This window comes from Hyperolius riggenbachi, chromosome 6 (assembly GCF_040937935.1).
Source record: "Hyperolius riggenbachi isolate aHypRig1 chromosome 6, aHypRig1.pri, whole genome shotgun sequence".
Lineage (NCBI taxonomy): Eukaryota > Metazoa > Chordata > Amphibia > Anura > Hyperoliidae > Hyperolius > Hyperolius riggenbachi.
Genome location: NC_090651.1, coordinates 307394383 through 307417027, shown reverse-complemented (window position 1 = coordinate 307417027; position 22645 = coordinate 307394383). Strand labels below are relative to the sequence as shown.

The 22645-nt window shown below is 43.5% G+C and overlaps 1 protein-coding gene across 3 annotated transcripts in view; it reads left to right on the top strand.

The window, feature by feature from the left end:
- LOC137521677 (pleckstrin homology domain-containing family A member 7-like) overlaps positions 1-22645 on the top strand; it is a 327880-nt gene that overhangs the window by 299969 nt on the left and 5266 nt on the right. For all 3 annotated transcript variants that reach the window (XM_068241281.1, XM_068241280.1, XM_068241282.1), the window contains 12 exons: positions 124-204; positions 998-1147; positions 2267-2365; positions 3483-3591; positions 5580-5677; positions 7495-7593; positions 8424-8490; positions 8987-9090; positions 9562-9732; positions 13370-13747; positions 15692-15780; positions 17902-18041. In XM_068241281.1, coding sequence (XP_068097382.1) covers positions 124-204; positions 998-1147; positions 2267-2365; positions 3483-3591; positions 5580-5677; positions 7495-7593; positions 8424-8490; positions 8987-9090; positions 9562-9732; positions 13370-13747; positions 15692-15780; positions 17902-18041 — 1585 coding nt within the window. The remainder of the gene's footprint in view (positions 1-123; positions 205-997; positions 1148-2266; positions 2366-3482; positions 3592-5579; positions 5678-7494; positions 7594-8423; positions 8491-8986; positions 9091-9561; positions 9733-13369; positions 13748-15691; positions 15781-17901; positions 18042-22645) is intronic.

The following is a 22645-nucleotide window of genomic DNA, read 5'->3' as shown; positions in this document are numbered from 1 at the left end:
TAGATTGATACAGTCTTGTAATTCTTTGCATACAGCCTTGGTACTGGTACTTTTCATGACCTAGAGCATTCCACAGCAAGCTCCTGCTTTCATCATATGCTAATGCTTCATCCTTCATTACAGGTTCTTCTCAATAAGATGTGCGGCCAAGATAAACTCCTTGTCAGCATGGAGGAGGAATCTGCACACCTCAGAGCTGAAAAGGTAATGCAGAGCGTGATTTTGTGACATCTTCATCATAAGGTCAAATAAAGTTACAACTTTTGAATCTACATCGCTTTAAGAAGGTGACCTGTTAACCAATACTCGTAACTCTCTGTGGTAAATTGTACTTGTCTCAGTGCACTAAACCATTTTTTAAGTATTCAAACTGACTACATAATCTTTTGTGCAAACAATCAATTCTGATTTCATTCAAAAGCTGACTCCTGAATGGTTGCTTTAAGGCACGTACACACGTGCAACTTTTCCGCATGACCAACCTGATCACATGACCGACCGCACAACCAAGTATTTTCCGAGCACCTCCCAACTGAACAACCAACTAATTTGCATACTGTGCACACAAGTGAACGACGCACTGCAGGATATGGCCGCATTAAAAACAAGTATAAGTCATTCAAACGACTTGTACACACACGGCCAACTGCACGATATCAACGGTCGTGTGAGTCACTCCAGTCGTTTCACACGTTCACGCTACCAAATATCATCCAACAGGCCAAGTTTGGACGATAGTTGGGTGAAAAGTTGCATGTGTCTATGAGCCTTTAGATAACTGATCCTCACTTTTTTAAATTTCTTATACAGTTTTCTTGATAAATCTCTTGTGACTTCAGATATTGGGAGACCTTTAGAATAATCAAGACCCTAAGTGTGACCAATCTATTTCCCTTCGACTTGTAGCCGTGACCTGGATAAGCAGCTTAGATTTCAAAATGGAGGCCTAAACCGCTGTTTTCTGTGTGTTTGGCTTAATTTTGCTTCCATTTTCTAGGAGAGACTGGAAGATGCTCTTCAGTTGACCCATCACCACCTGGAGGAGTTCCAGGGACAGGAGCAGGTGATGGAGAACATCTGGTACCAGCAAAGAATGCTGCAGGATGACCTGGTGTATATTCGGGCCAGGATGTGTGACCTCTCTCAGGTGAGTTTATATCTATTCCATTTAGCAGAACTCCATAATTTGCCTTGTGGTGAGACTTCGAGATGCCCAGCTGTTAAATATGTAGTAGTTGCCTGGAAGAAATTCCCTCATGTCCACTATGCAACTTTACCAGTCTCTTCCAGCATATGCTGTCCAGTCAGCTGGGCGCAGGGTGAGACGAAAGACTGCTCACCCTACTCTCACTGAAACTCAGGGCCGACATTTAAATAATATTCCTCCTCCAAGTTGTAGAAACTTGGGGGGTAACACACAAGCATCCAATTTAAAATGATTTTGTGTAAAATCCCCCATGCGCTGTAGCTATAATGAACATTACAGTCTATGGCGGCTCCCAGATCAGGCTCTGAGATGACCTGATTCGGCGATTGCCTTGGTGTGGTGGAGGGGGGTTAGCAAGTGCACACCTATCAGGGCCCCACCTGCTGTCAACAGTATATGTACACATGACGGTAGTTGAGTACCATGCATGCTGTCAATAAGGTGACATATTAAACAAATAAGCCAAGTTTTATACAGAACCCCTTAACCCTTTTGTCGAGAAACACTGGGACCGGGCATGCTCCATGGAACAATGGAGGCCAACTCTCCTGTATGGCTGTGTATTGCAGAATATGTACAGAGCAACTGGTTGCCAAAACATGCAAGTTGTAACCTTCCAAAGATATCTTGAAATTGACACAAGTACATACAGAATAGTGATGTACAATATAGAAAGTAAAAGTAGCTGTTATTAAAATGCCATGCAAGCATCATACTTTCTGACACAATAATAATAATAATAATAATAATAATCTGAACATTTGTATAGCGCTTTTCTCCTGTCGGACTCAAAGCGCTCAAGAGCTTCAGCCACTGGGACGCGCTCAGGAGGCCACCCTGCAGTGTTAGGGAGTCTTGCCTTGAACTCCTTACTGAATAGGTACTGACCCTAGCCAGGATTTGAACCCTGGTCTCCCATGTCAAAGGCAGTGCCCTTAACCAGTATGCTATCCAGCCACTGCCACATGGGGTGCCCTTACCATTATTTGACGTATCTGAACCTCATTGTGAATGTTGAGAACCTGCTTTGCTCAGCTAATGGTATTTTGTGTCACCCAGGAGCGAGAGAGAGCTTGGGAGGAATATAGAGCATTGGAAAACGAGTTACGTTCCATCAGAGAGACTTTGGAACGTGTCGGTCAGCTTGGACATCCACAGGTATTGATTGGACCTCATATATAGCAAAAGTAACATGTTCTGTATATGGGGGGAAGCTTAAAGGGTACCTGAAATGTTACAAATAAGTTAGATATGTACCTCAGTAGGGGAATGCTCCAGAGGCTTCACTGGCCTTACTCCGCTCCTCTGTTGGGACCCTCTAAACAATTGACGTAGAATATTGCTTGCAGCCGCAATGCCCAGGCACAGAGTACCTGCAAAATGTCACGAAGCTACTCATGCACTGCCTTTTCTCAGTCCTCCGAGTGGGTCAGCATCTCCCAAATACTTTATAGCTCTCATTGTAAAAATAGCTGTTAATTAATCGATTAAAAGGTTGCAGAAATAAGTGGGAGCTGCGTTCCAGCGACAGCCTGCTGTTTTAGGCCGGATTGCCTTTCCTCGGGCTGGACAGCCCCACAGTAGTGGTAGATGTAGCTCCGTTGTGTGCATTTTGTTTTTTTAATTTTCTTCTTTTCATTTTTACAGTGATTTTATCATTATTTTTATCACTATTTTTAGATGATCACTTCATATTCACACCTCTTCTGTTCAGAGCTCTATAAATATCTCTAAACATACAATTGCACAGTGGTGGTGAAATACTTAGTGGTATTATACTCAAATTTCAACTGTAAGCTACAACAGCGTAAAATTAACAGCTAAAACCATCTGACTCTTTTTCATAGGTTAAAACTCTGTCTTTCTCACTTCATTTAGCTGCTAATTGTTAAGCCTGCCTTGCAGGCCATAATTATTAGATTGTTTTTCGGAAGTGTAATAAGCTGTGTAAACATGGCAGAAGCGTTGGTGGGTGTGTCTCTCTCTCTTCTCCCTCCCCCTTTCTTTTTTTTTTTGCTTACTAATTACTTCACTGGGAGTATATCTGGCAATTTGTTTTGTAGCTGGCAAGGATATCAATTTGCTTCATTGAGGTGCAAATATGCATTCAAAAGACATCAGAGCAGTCCCATGGTGTTTCATGTTCATTTTTGTGTGTGTAATTAGAGGAATACAATATTTTGAGTATAACCCCACTTTTAAAAGAATAAGAATATGTAAACAGCCTCCTCAGTCCTCGGAGATCCCTCTCATCCACACGTGACTTTTCTTGTAGGACCAGGCAGCAGCACATAGAGATCTCTGGATGATCAATGACATCCTATCAGGACTTCGGTTTAACAAGACCAACTTTCATGTTGTTCCAGAAGCTGCAAGACACCAAGGTAAATCCAGATGCTGCCTTACGTCTGCACTGTGTAATTCAGTATGATTATAATAAACAGCAAAAAAAAGCAGAATTACTATAACAACTTCCAATGAAGTCCTGATCAATAATGCACTATGTTTGTATTATTAATATTGTATGTGTCTCTCCAGCACTGCAGGGGCACTTTGCATACAAGGCATGCTGGGATGCCGTTTTCCACATGTTGCTTGTTGGCGTATTATACATTCTGGCGGTGCCTCATCTCCCTGTGAACTGAATGTTCCTGCTGGTGCTGGCTATAAAATTACTAAATAAAGCAGCCCTTCAGGTGCTCTGGGAAATGATCATTCTTCCTACTAGAAACACTGCACCACTCAAACCGTTCTGCTGCAAATGTTAGCAGTGAAAAGGTCCTGCCACACCTCTAGAGAGAAGTATAATGGGGGTCCCAGGGCCTCTGTTATGCTGGGAAGTGTAGGGATTTGCATACAGCGTTGCTTATAGCCAGCACAGTGAGGAATTTAAATTTGTGTACACAATCTAGGTTTGTCACCCTAAATGATTTTTATTGATGCTATTGGATGACAGTCTAGCACAGGGGTGTCAAACTTAATCACATAAGGGGCTAAAATCACGGGCCAAATTAAGATTTAACATGATTTACTGAACAATCTCAAGCGAGGTGATGGAACTCTAGTGACTGGCTGGCCTGTTCTTCCCCTTCTGCAGAGTAGAACAGTGGAACAGTTCAATATATAGCTGTTTCAGTACAGATTCAGGTCTCCTCTGATCTTCCTGACAGCCGCACTCTGTGCTGCACACCTCTGGCTACTGTGGCATGTCACGTGATCGGGAGAAGGATGTATGGAAGCACAGAGAATGTGACTACCAGGAACAACAGAGGAGACAACACATCGCTGGAGCAGGCAAACCATACACTGCTCCGCTGCGCTACTCTATGTGGAGAGATGGTGTGTTTGTGGGGGGGGGGGGGGGAGTAGAGGTGTTTAGGTGTGTGTATGACTTTCCAATTACCAGGGGAGGGCTTAGATCCAAGGAGGGGGTCCATGCTAATTTTGTTGGTGGGTGTCCTGTGGATTATTGCTGCACCCCAGCTCAAGCAGATGGTCATTGGGGGCTCTTGTGGGCCACATAAAATTGCAAGGAGGGCCACTTTCGGCCCGTAGGCCTTGTTTGACACCTGTGCTCTAGCATGAGGTCTGGTGTTCCCCAGTATTGGTGATTGCTTGTCAGTAATCCACCTATTTGGTAAACCTTTGGTCAACCGATGTTGTAGTTCTGTCTGTTGGACCTCTCCTCTTTAGGGCAGAATGGACTGCTTTGCAGAGAGCGAGATCTTGGCATTGATCTGTACACCCATAGCAGCTAAACTGCCTCCTAAAGTGATCACAAGACATCAGTTTGGGAGACTTTTATCCTCCATATGTATGTAGGTTTTGGGTGCCAGGGCACAAGCTGCAAGAGTACTGTGATCTGGTGTAGAGCTCCAGAATAGCCTTAAGGTCTGGCCAGGGGCCAGCTTGTCCTTAGCACACGTTACTGCTGCCAACCAGTGCTGTGGCAGCAGGGAATGCAGTGGTTGCAACACCAGGGCCCTTTAATCAGAGGAGCCCTTTTTCTGTTGCTGTATCAGCTCCTCATCGGTACTGTGCTGGTAATGATTACCACTATTCAAAGGACATATATAGAGGTTATCATTATACTGTTAACATTCCCCTGCAAGGGGCCCTTTGGCAGATTTTGGTGTTTGTAGATCTAGCGTGCTTGGGGGGGGGGGGAGAAATGTAAAAGTCTCTCTGGGGCTCAGAGCTCCTTAGCTATGTCGCTGCTGCCATCTTGTTATCACAGAATGGGGCCAAGGCCAACAATACAGGGTAAGGCATGATATTTGTAAAATATGTGTAACCGTTGCAGATAATAATTTTGATCTTGGTTGCGCATTTGTATTATTATAATAATATACTTATCTTCTTGTAAATCCAGCTGTGATGATGCCTCCCAGTCCTGTCAGTGACACGCAGCCAACCTATCAGAGAAGCTTCCAGCATCAGCAGTCTGGACTGAATCCTCTGGGCCCAAGCGTAAGTCATCCTGCTGTGTCTCTGCTGTTCCGTGGGCAAGAGTTGTACTATGAAACTGCTGTGTGCAATGTCTATAATGAGACATTACTATGCCCGTAAAATACATTTATTTGAATAAGTGCTTTCTGTTGTCTATAGTCCAGTGTTAAAGTGAACCCGAAGTGAGAGTGATATGGATGCTGCCATATTTATGTCCTTTTAAGCAATACTAGTTGCTTGGCAGTCCTGCCGATCCTCTGCCTTTAATACTTTTAGCCATAGACCCTGAACAAGCATACGGCATATCAGGTGTTTCTGACATTATTGTCAGATCTGACAAAATTAGCTGCATGCTTGTTTCTGGTGTACTTCAGAACCACTGCAGCCAAATAGACTAGCAGGACTGCCAGGCAACTAGTATTGTTTAAAAGTCAATAAATATGGCAACCTCCATATCACTATTACCTTGAGTTCACTTTAAAGTAAACCTGAACTGAAAATGAAAATAAACATACACACGTCATACTAACCTCCCGTGTAATCTACTCCTCAATCTCTTTCTCCTCTCCCGCGTCCTGTTTGTCCACGGTGATCAAGGGAATTCTCCATCCTCCATTTTGAAAATGGCCATTACCCCATAACAGCTTCTGGGTCAGCAAACTGTTAAACTGTAACATCCCCCACTTGAGCCATAGGGAAATATGGACATTACCTGTCACATCAGTTGTCCTCTCAGCTATAATTGACAGCAACTGATCTATTTCAGTTCTGACAAAATGTTGTCAGACCTGGAAGGGATCATTGGCAGAAGAAAATGGTGAGCTTCTGAGAGGAACTGATGGCACGGTAACTATTTAATGTTCATTTGAAGTTACCTCATGTATGTATTTTAAATAATTTTACTCAGTTCAGGTTCCCCTTAAAGAGAACCCGAGGTGGATTTGAAGAATATTATCTGCATACAGAGGCTGGATCTGCCTATACAGCCCAGCCTCTGTTGCTATCCCTAAGGTCCCCCTGCACTCTGCAATCCCTCATAAATCACAGCCACGCTGCTGACAAACAGCTTGTCAGAGCTGGCTGTGTTTATCTCTATAGTGTCAGTCTGCTTCTCTCCCCGCCTCCTGCAGAACTCCAGTCCCCGCCTGCATATCTTCCCTCCCTGCTGATTGGAGGGAAGGGACAGGGGCAGGGACCGGAGCTATGCAAGAGGCGGGGGAGCAGCTGAGACTGACACTATAGATGTAAACACAGCCTCACAGCATGGCTGTGATTTATGACGGATTGCAGAGTGCAGGGGGACCTTAGTGGGGTTTGGGATAGCAACAGAGGCTGGGCTGTATAGGCAGATCCAGCCTCTGTATGCTGATAACATTCTTTAAACACACCTCGGGTTCTCTTTAAGCATCTGAACCCATGCCATCTAGAAGAAATGGAAATTTAGCATTGCCTAGAAGCTGAACACCGTGCCTCCCATCCCTGCTCAGCTAGTGATGCCATTTCCCACCTACATCCTCCAAGAGAGGATAAGCAAGCAAGTGGGTGGGTGGCCACATCACTAGTGAGGCAAAGGAGGTTTGGGGCCAAGCCAGACTTTTCCATTCTAAAAGGAGGTGGGGGTATTTTTTTTCTAGTTCACTAAAGAAGCCAGATAATTTAGTAAAATAATAAAATTAAAAAATACGTGTTTGGGGAGACTATTAATAGATGTACATTTACTATTTAAAACCATGCGGGGTTCACATTAACAGCTTTAACTTCCACAGATTTAAATGTTACAACTATATTCTACTTTGTAATTACACTGTTATGTTTTTCATACATCTGGATTATAAAAGGAGTTTGAAGGGATTCCACCAAGACCCCCTCTTCCTAAAGATCAGCCTACTCCCAGCGATGGAACAGATCAGCAGAACAGAGGGCCCTCAAGTGCTCAGGTAAATATAGACTAATGTTTAAAGAAAACCTGAACTGAAAATTAAAAGTAAAAATCAACATACACAGGTCATACGTACCTCCCATGTAGTCTACTCCTCAATCTTTCTCCTCTCCCACATCCTGTTTGTCCACTGTGATCAAGGGAATTCTCTGTCCTCCATTTTGAAAATGGCAGTTACCCCATAACATCTTCCTGGTCAGCACACAGTTAAACTGTAACATCGCCCACTTGAGCCATAGGGAAACATGGACACATCAGCTCTCCTCTCAGCTATAACTGACAGCAACTGATACATTTCAGTTCTGACAAAATGTTGTCAGAACTGGAAGGGATCATTGTCAGAAGAAAATGGTGAGCTTTTGAGAGGAACTGATGGCAAGATAACTATGTAATGTTCAATTGAAGTTACATCATGTGTTTATTTTAAGTAATTTTACTCAGTACAGGTTCTCTTTAAAGAGGAACTTAAGCGAAGAGGAAGGGGGGGGGGGGCTTAACAAACCAAATCAATACATTGAAAAGTGAGACGTATTCTCGCCACCGCTCGGGTATGAGAAGGTCCCCACAGGTCACACTCCTGGTTATGAGCTGAGAGAGGAGACCAAGCTGGTAAAAACAACAAAAATTATGGGGAATGTTTTAATGCGCTCCACCTCACTCCGAGGCTTCCTCCTTTCCGGCTGCAGGTATGAAGCTTCCGTTTCCTAGGTTGGGTATACTGATTGATGGGGAAATAAACTTCAGAGAACTATTGATGAGAAGTTTTAAATTGTTAGTTTAATAGATATTGAAATTAGTTCATTTATATGTTTTGTTTTTTTCTGTCAGCATGAGCAAGATCAGCACAGTGAGCTCCTTGACAACTTCACAGGATTGCAGTCTGGTGCTTCAAGTGGTGAGCGTCTTTTAAGAATCTTCTTTCATTTACTCAAATGTTGAGGAAAAAAGTGACATACATAATAGTGTGTGTGTGTGTGTGTGTGTGTATATGTGTGTGTCCCTGTGTCTGCGCCACTGCGCACATGCCGCAGGGACAGCCGTTGGGACAGGAGCAGGACAGCCAGGGAGCTGCCGGGCGTGCACGCACGTAGCGCGCATGCTGACAGGTGGTGGCGGTGACTGACCTAGAGCCCGTTATTGTATTGTTAGTGTGTGTTTGTGGCAAAACCAGTAAACTGATAACCACAAACCGTTTTGGATGTTCCCAACGTTTGTCAATGTCAAAATACAAATGCAATAGTTGCCATATTTATACCCGCCCAGGCAGGAAATGACATGAATATCAGGGAAACGCCCATAAACAAAGCAAGTGGTCCAGGAAGTGTCTGAACTATAAGACTAACAGTGAACAAGTGATAATGATTCTTATATCATTATTTGTTTCATTTCAGATGTCGCAGTGCCCTGTAAGGACGTAACAGATTCCCGCTTAGTGCATTCGTTGTCCTGTCCAGTGGCCATACCCACCAATCACAAAGTCTCTTTAGAAACAAAGGTATAGTATTGTACAAAGCCACAGTAATCAATTTATCATACTTTAAGCAAGGACAGATCACAGTAAATGACTTAATCAGTCTGGAATCAGGACAAGTAAAAACACTATGGTGGAAGCTTTATTTTAAGTCTGCAGGTCATGGGACGAGGTTTGAACATTTTAACAGCATTTTAAATTAAAAATGTATGCGTGTATATACATTATATTAATGTATCATAGCTAGTCATTGCTTTGTGTACATTGTCCAGTGCCACTTCTGAATGTCTTACATATAAATGCAGTAGCTTTAATTTAGTTTTAATTTTAATTTTTTTATTTTTTTTTAACTTTACTTCTACTTTTATAATTTTTTTAAGATGGTCTGACCTACAATGTGTGGCATATCCAAGTTTTCTAGGAATGTTATTGGTTACCAATATAGCCTACTAAAGGTAACTGACAGTACTGTTTGCGTTTATGTCTGCGCTGTAGGCTTCACCTCCCAGCCTGTCAGAGGTAGGCACGGTGCGTAAGCAAAGGATGAGCACAGAGGAGCAGCTGGAGCGCATGCGGAGGCACCAAGAGGCTCAGATCCATGAGAAGCCTAAACCCGGGGTCACAGCACAGCGCCAAAATTCCCAGAGGTCTTCATTAGGTGGCCGGGTGAGTCATCAGTAAAAGATTATGAAGTGGACAGTGATTAAAGGATACCCGAGGTGACGTGTATGCACACAAATAACTATCATGTGTTCCTTTTTTTTTCTTTCTCTGCCTGAAAGAGTTAGTGGCAGTTCCTGTCTTGAGTCAGACTACTGTGTGATCCTCGCTGATAAGAAATTACAACTATAGCATTTCCTAGCAGAAAATGGTTTCTGAGAGTAGGAAAGAGATAAAAAGGGTCAATAGTTCATAGATTTTATCTCTGGCATACTTCAATAAATGTCATTGAGCAAAAACAATAAAACAGTAAAAACTTAAAAAGTAGATTTAAATATAAAATAAAACTGGAATATCTTAAAGAGGAGCTGTTAGGTATAAGGTCTCAGAGAAAATAAACACATATATCAGTAGCTAAAGATTGGCTGTACTTACATTACATATGCATTTCACTGTCCACGTTTGGATTTCACAGAATTTGTATATAGTATATGCAGAGATAGATGCTCCTGACAGCTCATGGCAGGCTCCATGTTTTTCTGTCAAATGTGTCGTCATGTCCTGCCTGCTTCCTGATCACAGATAAGCTCCTACTTGAACAACACAGTGTGCAGTGAATATTAATGAGCCATGTGGCTAGGAACAATAGCTGACTCCTGCAGAGTACTCTGCCCCGAGATTTATCAGTGCTACACGCTGGACTGATTAGAAGCTTCTGTAACGTCTCATTAGCAGCCGAGGGGAGGGCCCCAGAATGCTTTGCAGTTTAGTATGCGGCTTGCGTCCTTATGGGTCTATAACAGACTTTAAGATAAGCACACATCAAAGGTACCTGAGATTTTTATCTTCACTAATGGCTTTTGGTCTTCCTTCTAAACTGTTTAACACAGGAGAATAGAGGTTTAAATTAGCTTCTGCAGCCTGACAGTTACTCTTTAAGTCATTTTTAGGAGGAGGAGGATAGATACAATTGTTTTTCATTAGTTTATTCTCACCTTGGGTGTCCTTGTGGTGAGCACTCTCTCAGAGCACCTGAGTCCTGGACACAATTTTAGCGCCGGGCCAATTCTGGACACCCCAGAATTAGCCCCGCGCTGTGATGAAGATATTAGACTGTGAGCCCCTCTGAGGGATGGCAAGTGACCTGAATTCTTGCATTCACTCTGTAAAGCACTGTACTGTGGGAAGTTATTTATAATGTATAAGAGGCAAAGTTGATTACTTGTCTGCTCAAGCCAAACCCCCCTGCAGACTGATAGTCTCTTACAACTTCACACTGATTAGGGAGGCGTAAATACATTTTTTTTTTTTAACTGCCTGACATAAGCAGCGTGCACATTGTAGACACTCTGTAGATGTTCCTCGGCCAAAGCGATCGTTCTGGTCAGACATGTAGAACATGTTCAGGTGTCCCCCGATATTACTGGCTTCTTGAGTGATCTGCCAGCATGAATCTCCTTGTCATTTATACCCTGTGGACATTTCAGAGGAATTTCCCATAGCGTGGTGCAGCTCATTCACCTACCCCCTTCCCCTCTGTCGTGTCTGTGACAGATTCTAGACTACCACCTAAAACAGTCTGGAGCAATGGTTTTGGGCAACTAAAGTGTGTACGTATCTACCAGGCTTTAATGTAAATGTGAGGCAAAAATATATGTAAAAGCTGCTTGCTTATTGTTTAGGTCATCAAACATTGGGTGGCCCATTCTTGTAGCCGGTCTGCCGCTGTAGCCCCCGTTATGTCCACTCCCCACAGCATGCTTGCGTGTGCCTCCATACGGCTGAGTGTTGCAGTCACCGCTGGGAGCATTCTGGGCATGCGCAGTTACTAGTGTTTCGGAATCGCCCAGAGTGCTATCAGCTAGGGCTGTTATCAGCCATTTGGGAGCGCGATCCACAAGGGCACATGGGGTGGACAACACATGCACCTTGCTCTGACTAATGGGGAGGCTGACTACAAGGCTGAGGCTGACTAGGGGCCACCTAGCAAGGAGCTTTTCGGTAATAGTTTTTTTTTTATATATAACATTGCATCATGCTCTAATATTTGCAGTTTACACACTACACTCAGCATTCTAAATGATTTCACAGAGCAGGCTAGTAACCTGTCCTCTGCAGAAAAAAACAAAATACAGTGACTGACAGTTGAGATAATAAGCTTCCGAAGACAGAGCTTTCTGCGACTTTAAAAGTCAGAGAGATCAGTGGCTCTCTTCCTGTACTGGAAACAATATTAGACTCGTATCTCTGCTGCTAATGTTTTATTTCTTAGCTGTACTACACATACAAATCATTATATCATAAGTTTATTTTCACTTCAGATTCCCTTTAAAACTGCAAGTGTTGCCTGCAAGGAATGGATGTGGGTTAAAGTGCCCTCTTGTGGCTTTATGCAATAATGCAGCTGTGTATTCATTATAGCTGAACAGCACATTTATTTTATTTATCGCTGACAACTTGTGTAGCACTTTACACAGTAATATAGTGTTGACACCCGCTGTCCCTATGGGGCTCACTATCTAATCCCTACCATAGTCTTGTGGTGCTAGGGGCCCTGGTTTAAATCTGGGGCCAGACACTATCTGCGTGCGTTTGTTCTCCCCGTGTCTGTGCTTTTTTTCCTCCGCATATTTCATCCCACATCCAAAAAACATACAGATAAGTTTGATTGGCTTCCCCCGAAACTTGGCCTTATGCTGGGCATACACGGGAGTTGTGCAGCCTTATCAATCGAGCCTTATGGCTCGATTGATTATATCCGGACAGGTCCGATAACCTGCCGGATAGATTTCCTGCTCGATCCCCGCCGGCGGGCAATAGCGGGGAATCGAGCGGCTGATAAAGAGCGCCGGCGGGGATCGATCCGGCGGCTAATCGGCCGCCGGATCGACCCGTGTATGCCCAGCATTCGACTACAATAGGAACAAAAGACAATGACTGACCATTGTAGGGATAAGAGTGTAATGCTGGGAATGCACGTTAAGTTTTTACTTTAGATAGATGGGTTCGATAGATAAATTCCAACCTGTTGGATCTGGTCGATTCTACTTTCGTTTCGATTCTCCTCATTCAAGTGAATGTAATTGATAAGAAAAGATAAGGAATCGAGAGGGGAATCGAGCAGTGAATCGAGAGTAGAATCGATCGAAAGCGAAAACGACGGCAAAAACGAACACAAAAACGCATCGTGTATTCCCAGCATTAGAGTGGGAGCTCCTCTGAGGGACAATGAGTGACTTAATTATATACACTGTGCTGTGCTGCAGAATATGTCAGCACTATATAAATACATAACTATATGTCCATCATAGTTTACTACCGATTAAAGGGGAAGCCAATTTAATTTATCTGTGAATTTTTGTGATGTGGGAGTTACTATTATTATTACTATTTATTTAAATAATTCTGACATTACGGTAAAAGACCAAAGGAAAATAAAGAAAGAGACCTTTATGCACTACCTACTACACATTGGTTTTAGTTGTGCCACCCAATGTGGCACCCCAGCTATAAGTTTGTTGTTACCATGAGCTACCGTACTTCGGTATCCCTGTCTGCTTTGAAAAATTACCTCCTTGCGCCACTCATCAAAGATGGAATACTGCATGGATCATTGCTAATTGTTTGTTCACCTCTCTTGCAGCTGAGGTCATCCTCCTCTGAAAGTTTCCCAGCTGGAACAACCCCTCAGCAGGCAGAGAAAAATGGTTATGAACACAAAAAGCCAGCACTGGTGAGAGTCACTGCTTCATTCTACCCCAACTCTGTGCCCAGCAACCAACATGGAATTCAAGGCGCTCATAATGGAAGGGGCAGGAACTCCCCGGACACTGCCCAGGAGGACCCAACATACTGTCTTGTGATGGAACCTCATTCAGAAAGTGTCACCTCTGTCACAAGTCATGAGATCTCGCCAGCACTGAAGCTGCAGCCACCACTGAGAACAAGCAGTAAGATTGTCACTGCAACCTGCATGCAAATGAAAAAGGAGATCCAAGATGGCAGCGAAGTCTGGCACGGGGTAAGCAGAGTCCTGATCAGTGTGCATAATACACGTTATGATTGTATGTTTGCCCAGTATTCAGTGCCCCAGGAAGTCATAAATGCTGAAGAGGAAATGAAGGTTTATTTGCAAAAAACAAAAAACCACTGAAAGGTGGCAAAATATTATATCTGTAGTACAGTAATAAGTAGCAGGACAGCTACTATTATCACACTTCATAGGTGATTATTCTAAAGCTGCAGCTTGCTACACTATGGTATAGTCCTGGTAGTTTGTTTGTTTTTTTGTTTTTGGTATGACTTTACAGTTTAAACTGGGTACCTCAGAAAGTGCATGTTCTGTGGGTATATTCTTACCAGTTTACTAATCCTGAACATACATGGATTGTTCTCCAAGATTGTGAAGTATAACCACAATCTTTCCCTATACACGGAGTTAAATTAGAGACACCCTCTAATACTGAGCTGGTTCACCTTTAGCTCTGATCACAGCTGATATTTTTCTTGGCATCGACTCAACAAGATGCTAATACTGTTGCTGAGGAATGTTGGCCCATGGTGACATAATGGCAGCTCTAAGTTGGGTCAGATTGGATGGTGGCGTTTCCATGCTTTGACGTGATCTCTCGACTTCGTTCCACAAATGCTCAATAGGATTGAGATCAGGGGACTAAGCTGGCCATGGCAGCAGGTTAAATGCTGATTGATATTCTTTGAACCAATTTGAGACCGATTGAACACGGTGGCAAGAGCCCACAACGAGCATCTTTTCCTATTTTTCCGTGATACCAAAGGCACTCGACTTGATGGTCTCCTGCTGCTAAAGCCCATCCTTTGCAAAGTCCATCTTGTGCATTGGGATATGCTTTGTGATGCACCTGCATTGAATTCAGCTGTAATTTGTGTTGTTGCCCTTCTGTTGTTGCGGACTATAGAATAGAATAGAATAGAAAATCTTTATTGTCATTGTAACAACCGAAATTGTACAACGAAATTCTTAAGTGCAATTTTCCAGCAAAAGCAAAGACAGCATAACATTCCATTCTTACATACATTGCATTGCACACACCCCTTATCAACATGGCCACTTAGCAGCATTTAACATAGAAATGGCTGAAGGATAAAAACTGTTCTTTAGTCTGTTTGTCTTAGTTTTTATAAGTCTAAAACGTTTTCCAGAAGGCAGATGTTCAAATAACACATGTCCTGGATGTGAGGCATCGCTTAAAATTTTCTTAGTATTCCTGAAACAAAAAGAAGTATATAATTCTTCTAATGGAAGAAGAGGACAGCCAACTATCCTCTGGGCAACCTTAATTACCCTATGAAGCTGCTTTTTCTGTGCTACTGTGCAGCTTGAAAACCACGCACAGAGACAGTAGACTAGGACACTCTCCACTGTACTGCGGTAAAAAGACACCAACAATTTCTCAGGAATATTATTCTTCCTAAGCACCCTTAAAAAATATAGCCTATACATGCTACTCGCCTTTCACTTCGGTCACCAGCCGTTTTCGACCAGAATAGTTCTTATCGCTTGAAGTTTTTTCTCAACTGCCACTCTCTAAACACTCGAGATACTGTTGGGCAAGAAAATCCTAATAGAATCGTCGTTTTAGAGATACTAGCACCAGCTCCTCTTGTACCGACTATCATCCCTTGTTCAAAGCCACTTAAATCTTTTGTGTTCTCTATTTTGACATTAACTTCCATGATAAGTTGTCAGAAGCTGAGAATTCCGTTATATAAGCAACTCTGTCACTGTTGCGCTGATTTATTTTCAAATAAGGGGTGTCTCTAATTTTTGGTGACTCAGTGTACACATTAGGCACTAAAAATACTTACTTGTATTGAGTTAGATGACATCTATCTTTTATAGAAGTAAAGAAATGAAATCCATTTCTAAATCACCTTAATGCAGTGTAACCATTTGCAAATTAAGAAGAGCTTTTTTCTGTTTCAGGAGAGAACAGAGGCCATGACCATTTCCGCCTCTCAATCTGATCAACAAAGAATGTCTGAGAAGACGAAGACTTCTGTGTCTAGTGCAAGGTAATCGCCCTCCACATCAGTTCTGCAACTGGAAATGCTTTGAGTATTTGTGGTCTTTGTGTCACACAGGCAGTGGCCCAGTAATGTCCATGTGATGCAGTAATGCCCTTAGGAGGTATACAGCTCCTCCTGAGTTTTGGAGTCCCTGACAAGTGTAATTATACAATTTGAAAATCCCAGATCAGCAGTTAAAGGGCACTTGAAGTGAGAGGGATACGGAGGCTGCCATATTTATTTCTGTTTAAACAATACCAGGTGCCTGGTAGTCCTGCTGATCTCTTTGGCTGCAGAATAAAATATGTCCTCTTCCATATCCCTCTCAGTTAGGGTGTGTTTGAGGCCCCTTTTAAAATCACACTTCAAACCTGCGTTGCTAACGCAAGGTGCTGCAAGAGCAATGAAAGTCAACAGAGCCTTTTACACATTATGCGTTTGCAGTGCAATCGCAGGAAGTATCCGATCTGACGCAAGGGCTGCATCGATTTAACGCATAATGCTTGGGGTAATGGAAGTCCCAGTAAGTTTAAATACCAGAGCGTGGTGCGTCTCGGCGAGCATGTGCAGACAGATGGGAATCCCAGTGAAGTACTTCCTGCCCAGCAGGGAGTACATCACTGTGTGGGGGCAGGCGTATGCATATGACCCTGTTGGCGCACTCATCCACAGGGTCAAGTACTTGCTTGAGTAGACAGAAGCCTCTGTATAGTTTAGAGGCTTCCCATCTCCTTCTCAACCCACCATTGCTGCGTATGGACCATCTGAACATATCCAACATATTATTTATTTATTGTATTTATAAAGCGCCAACATATCACTTGGAGAACAGCTGCTACTGCTCGGTGAAGTGATACAAAAAGCAGTTAGAGCAAACCAAGTGGGGAGGAGACTCCACGTCCGTAAGCAGCCTTACTGATGGGACTGGGAGAGCCGCTGTCACATGTAGCGTTGCTCATTAAAAGTAGCTATGTCCTCATAGCTACTTGTAAACCAAATTTAAAATGAGTTTGGGCCGGGCGGGGTTAACTTACCTGGGCGCCGATGCATCCCACGTTGCTTCAATGCTTCCTTCTGCAGCCCGGAGTGACACTGGGTGCATGGGATTGACATTGGGCGCAAATGGAACGCAGCGGCACCTGGGAAAGTTAACCCCCCGCCTCCTCGGCCATGGGCAGCCCAAACTCCTTTAAATTTTGATTACAAGTAGCTATGAGGACATAGCTACTCGTAATGATCATCACTATTGAGATGTTCTAAATCAGGAAGACTTACAAACCGAAAACTCTGCTGAAAAAGTAATGTCTTTCCTATTCTGTTAGCACAGTTATCATAAAATCATTTTTTTTTTTTTTTTTTTTTTTTTTTTTTTTGCCATAGCCATAGCGACCCTTTAGTGCAGTCTACAGAGCTGTGCTCAGAGAGTGAGAGCCTGTCAGGTGGTGTCATACTTTACTGTGCTACATGTTTTTGGTAAATTCACTGCCTTGCAGTTCTGATGTAATAGCCAGCAGTTGTATGGTACTTATACTGACTGCAGTGGGGTGACACAGTCCTCAGGCTGAGCTGGAATTTTGGTGAAAGACAAGAACCCTTAGGTGCGGATGACAAAATATAGAGCTTCCCACAGACTTCTAAAGGCATATTATCCCAGCGTATGATATCAGTATAACAATAATGGTCCAACCTTCCTACCAGACCCAGAATTGAAGGACAACTGAAGTGATAAGGATATGGAGGCTGCCATATTTATCTCCTTTTAAACCATACCAGTTGCCTGGCAGCCATGCTAATTTATTTGGCTGCAGTAGTGTCTGAATCACACTGGTAACAAGCATGCAGCTAATCTTGTTAGATCTGACAATGTCTTCATGCTTGTTCAGGGTCCATGGCTAAAAGTATTAGAGGCAGAAGAGCAGCAGGACAGCCTGGCTACAGGTATTGCTTAAAAGGAAATAAACAGAACAGCCTACATATTCCTCTTGCTTCAGTTGTCCTTGACACGCAAGACACAAACGCTTCCTAAGTGCCACCCTCTCCAATAGCCCTAACTCTGATGACACCTTCTCTGCAGTCGGACTGCAGAACTGTAGTCAGTGTTCTGATTGTCTGTGTTTTACACTGCAGCCCTGCCACCTCCCCTGGCGGATATAGGCGAGCATCAGAGGAGGGATACAGCAGCTCCCTGGAGGGGGAAAAGGAGCGCATTCTCAACCTGTCCTATACGCTCGCCACAGAGGCTTCAGAACGCAGCAAAACCTTTACAGGTAATTGGATTTAGTTTGTGAATAACTTTGCACACCTGTCAAGGATTGTCAGCCACACAATCAAATTGCATTTACCCACTGCTCTGTGTTCATTGTGCAGCCTGGAACCTCACCCTGCATTGCAAGCACTCCAATCTATTCAGAAATGTTTCTGCTGTAATAAGTCCTATCTGTCCGCCTGGCTCTATTTGGTACATTGCCTACGAGAAGGAAGCTTGTCATCTCCCGTCTCCCTCATTCCTCCTCTTCTCTGATTGGCTGAGGGCAGTTCAATGTGACACAAGGCTGAACTCTGATCTACAGTGGGATGCGAAAGTTTGGGCAACCTTGTTAATCGTCATGATTTTCGTGTATAAATCGTTGGTTGTTACGATAAAAAATGTCCGTTAAATAGATCATATCATATAGGAGAGACACACAGTGATATTTGAGAAGTGAAATTAAGTTTAAACAATTATTGTACACTTTCTGTAAATCCAATAAACAAAATTAGGCAGGTTCATAAATTTGGGCACCATAAAAAAGACATGAAATCAATATTTAATACATCCTCCTTTTGCAGAAATTACATCCTCTAAACGCTTCCTATAGGTTCCAATGAGAGTCTGGATTCTGGTTGAAGGTATTTTGGACCATTCCTCTTTACAAAACATCTCTAGTCACACCACAGATTTTCAATTATATTCAGGTCTGGGGACTGAGATGGCCATTCCAGAACGTTGTACTTGTTCCTCTGCATGAATGCCTTAGTGGATTTTGAGCAGTGTTTAGGGTCGTTGTCTTGATGAAAGATCCAGCCACGGCGCAGCTTCAGCTTTGTCATTGATTACTGGACATTGGTCTCCAGAATCTGCTGATACTGAGCAGAATCCATGCGTCCCTCAACTTTGACAAGATTCCCAGTCCCTGCACTGGCCACACAGCCCCAGAGCATGATGGAACCACCACCATATTTTACTGTAGGTAGCAGGTGATTTTCTTGGAATGCTGTGTTTTTCCTCCATGCATAACACCCCTTGTTATGCCCAAATAACTCCATTTTAGTTTCATCAGTCCACAGCACCTTATTCCAAGATGAATCTGGCTTGTCCAAATGTGCTCAAGCGGCTCTGTTTGTGCTGTGAGCTTCCTCTGTATCACTCTCATACAGCACACAACATGTAAAGTGTGCTGAATGGTTGAACGATGCACAGTGATCCCATCTGCAGCAAGATGATGTTGTAGGTCTTTGGTGCTGGTCTGTGGGTTGACTCTTGACTGTTATCACCATTTGTTGCTTCTGTTTATTCAAGATTTTTTTTGGTCTCCCACTTCGAGCCTTAACTTGAACTGAGCCTGTGGTCTTCCATTTCCTCAATATTTATTGAAAATATGCTGCGCCACCACAATGAAGACAATTAATAGCTGACTCGGATAAAAAGGAACTGTACATTCCAGGAGGATTATGAGGCCCAGAGTAAACTCCTTATTGAAAGATTCGTGGAGAAGGGTTATAAGAGGGGGGAAGTTGAGAGGGTGGCGGGTGAGGTGGGAGATATGGAGAGATCCGGGTTAATTGGTAGTGCTACACGGAACCCATCGAGCAATCATGAGTATGCAGTGCAGTTAGGGTATAGTAATCAATACAGGCAGATTGAGAGGATTGTCGGTAGGCATTGGAACATTGTGAAGATGGATGAAACATTGGGTAAGTATGTACCAGAGAAGCCGACCTTTATTTACAGGAGGGCGCCCAATCTGAGATCGAGATTGGTAACTAGCCATATAGATCCACCTGTGTCTGTGGGAACTGACCTGTTGGGTAGCAAAGGTTTTTTCCCGTGTAGGAGATGTAAGGGGTGCCGGGAAGCCACACCGGTTAATGGTGATCATTTTTTCGCAAGAAACTCTGGATATAGGTATTCATTGGAACAATGTATTACCTGCAGCACTGTGGGTGCGGTCTATGTCCTCTGGTGCCCGTGTGGCCTGGAGTATGTGGGCCGCACCACCAGAGCTGTATTCAGGAGAATTAATGAACATGTCTATAACATTAAGAAGGGTCTCGAGACACACAGTGTCTCTAGTCACTTCAAGAAATACCATGGAAGTGATCCCTCTAAGCTTAGATTTATGGCCATTGAAAAGTGGATGCCTAAATGGAGGGGTTCCAGTAAAGTTAGAAATTTGTCAAGGGCGGAGGGTAGGTGGATTTATAAGCTCAACACCTTTGCCCCTGCCGGCCTTAAAGAGACTCCGTAACAAAAATTGCATCCTGTTTTTTATCATCCTACAAGTTCCAAAAGCTATTCTAATGTGTTCTGGCTTACTGCAGCACGTTCTACTATCACCATCTCTGTAATAAATCAACTTATCTCTCTCTTGTCAGACTTGTCAGCCTGTGTCTGGAAGGCTGCCAAGTTCTTCAGTGTTGTGGTTCTGTGATGCATCTCCCCCCTCCTGGTCCCTCTATGCACACTGCCTGTGTATAATGATCTCTTGAGATACAAAAGGAAGGATGTATACAGCCTGCTTGTGTATGAATGTATTTTCTATGTGTGGACATACTGTACATCAACCTACTTCCTGTTTTGGTGGCCATTTTGTTTGTTTATAAACAAACTTTTTAAAACTGTTTTTAACCACTTTTAATGCGGCGAGGAGCGGCGAAATTGTGACAGAGGGTAATAGGAGATGTCCCCTAACGCACTGGTATGTTTACTTTTGTGCAATTTTAACAATACAGATTCTCTTTAACATCGAGTTTGACCTGAATTGCTTTATCAGTAATGATTGAGAGGGGGGCTCCTGGTAGGACAGTAGTTAGTTATAGTTCTGCACAATCTAAGGGGATTATAGGGGGGTTGGCATTGTCGGGACACATCACACTATCACTGAAGGGGATTGGCTAGGGTGTTTATACCCAGATGTTGAAACCTATGCAATGTAATTGCCTGTCATTAGGTTTATATGCACTGGATGGCAGTATGTTGTATGGAGCATGTCCTATTGAATGCCTTTTGTGGGGGAGGGGGGTGGATTGGGGTTTGTGACAAACTTAGGAGTGGGTCCTGTATTAGTCTAGGGGGGTTTTATGTATGTAATATGTACACTGTTGCTGTGCATCATGGGGATCAGGGTGGTGTCGGGAGAAGATATACCAGCTAGTCTAGGAGTGGGTCCTGTATTAGAATAGATAGGATGCATATATGTAACCACGTATTGTAAAGGCGCATCACATGGGCAGTACTGTGGGCGGGGTTTTTTGATATGTTGAGGGGTGTGATTGCGCGAAGCGTGGTTGGGAGTTGGAACGCAGCGTCACGCCGGTGGATGCAAGTTAATAGCTGACACTGACGTCACGCACGGGGAGGTTTAAATGCGGCTGGCGTACTGGCAACGCTAGCCCCTGATGAGTCTTGTGACGAAACGCGTAGGGCGGAGCCAGTACGCCTGACGCATAACACGGAAGTCCGGGTAAGCCGCTGATTGTAGGGGAACGAGCGGGACGCCGCGAACGGACCCAGCAGTGAAACAGTGGAAGCCGGACAGCCCTGCCGTTGTGATATGCCTACTTCTCCTCTGGAGCTTGTAAGTTCATAGAGGGCGCGAGAGGCGCAGTGTGTTTTATATGACAGTTGGATGTTACGCAATGAAGTTTTTTATGTTTTTTTATTGAGGAATAAAGGCCTTTTTTATTATATCATGGATGTGGATTACTGATGAGCCCCTGAGTACCACATGCTGAGCTTGAATCCCACCTGTAGATTGGTGGTCATCATTTGGTGAGCTGCTCTGTTATTAGAGGTGGAGGGAGTTCTGCACGGGCACTATCTCACCATTGACACGGTTGATGTGGGTGTAGTTATATGCAAAGAAAGCAGGTTACGCTATGTCAGATTGTTTTACAGATATGGTAGCACGCAGTGGATGTTACTGATGTAAAAACATTTCCTCAATATGTAGAGTAGTAACACAGAGGCGCCAAGTAGAATAAAAGCGATTAAAAACTGTTAAAAAGGGGGGGGAAGTTGGTGGACTCGCCTCCCTCATGTAAAGACAAACCGGACAGTGGTACGTTACTCAGTGTAAAGTAACGTTTATTAAAAGCTCCAAAGTTGCAACGCGTTTCACAGGGCACAATACCAATTCATCAGTCCAAAAATTTGGCGGGTACAAAGTCGGGTGAAAAGCTCTGTCTAGACAGAGGTGCTTAGCCAGGCTTTTCACCCGACTTTGTACCCTCCAAACTTTTTGCCTGATGAATTGGTATTGTGACCCGTGAAACGCGTTGCAGCTTTGGAGCTTTTAATAAACGTTACTTTATACTGTGAGTAACGTCCCACTGCCGGGTTTGTCTTTACATGAGGGAGGTGAGTCCACCAACTTCCCCCTTTTTAAACGGTTTTTAATCTCTTTTCTTCTTCTTGGCGCCTCTGTGTTACTACTTTACCAATTGTCTAGTCCACCCTTGGTGGAGGGATGTATCCCCATTCCTTCCTGTCTACAGAGAGCGACTTCTTATACCTGAGCGGGTTCAGGTCATAATTCTCCCCGCCTGCCTATCCAGTGGTTGCCATTGTGATAACCCACGTTTGTGAGTATAACCATTGCCTTGTTGTACA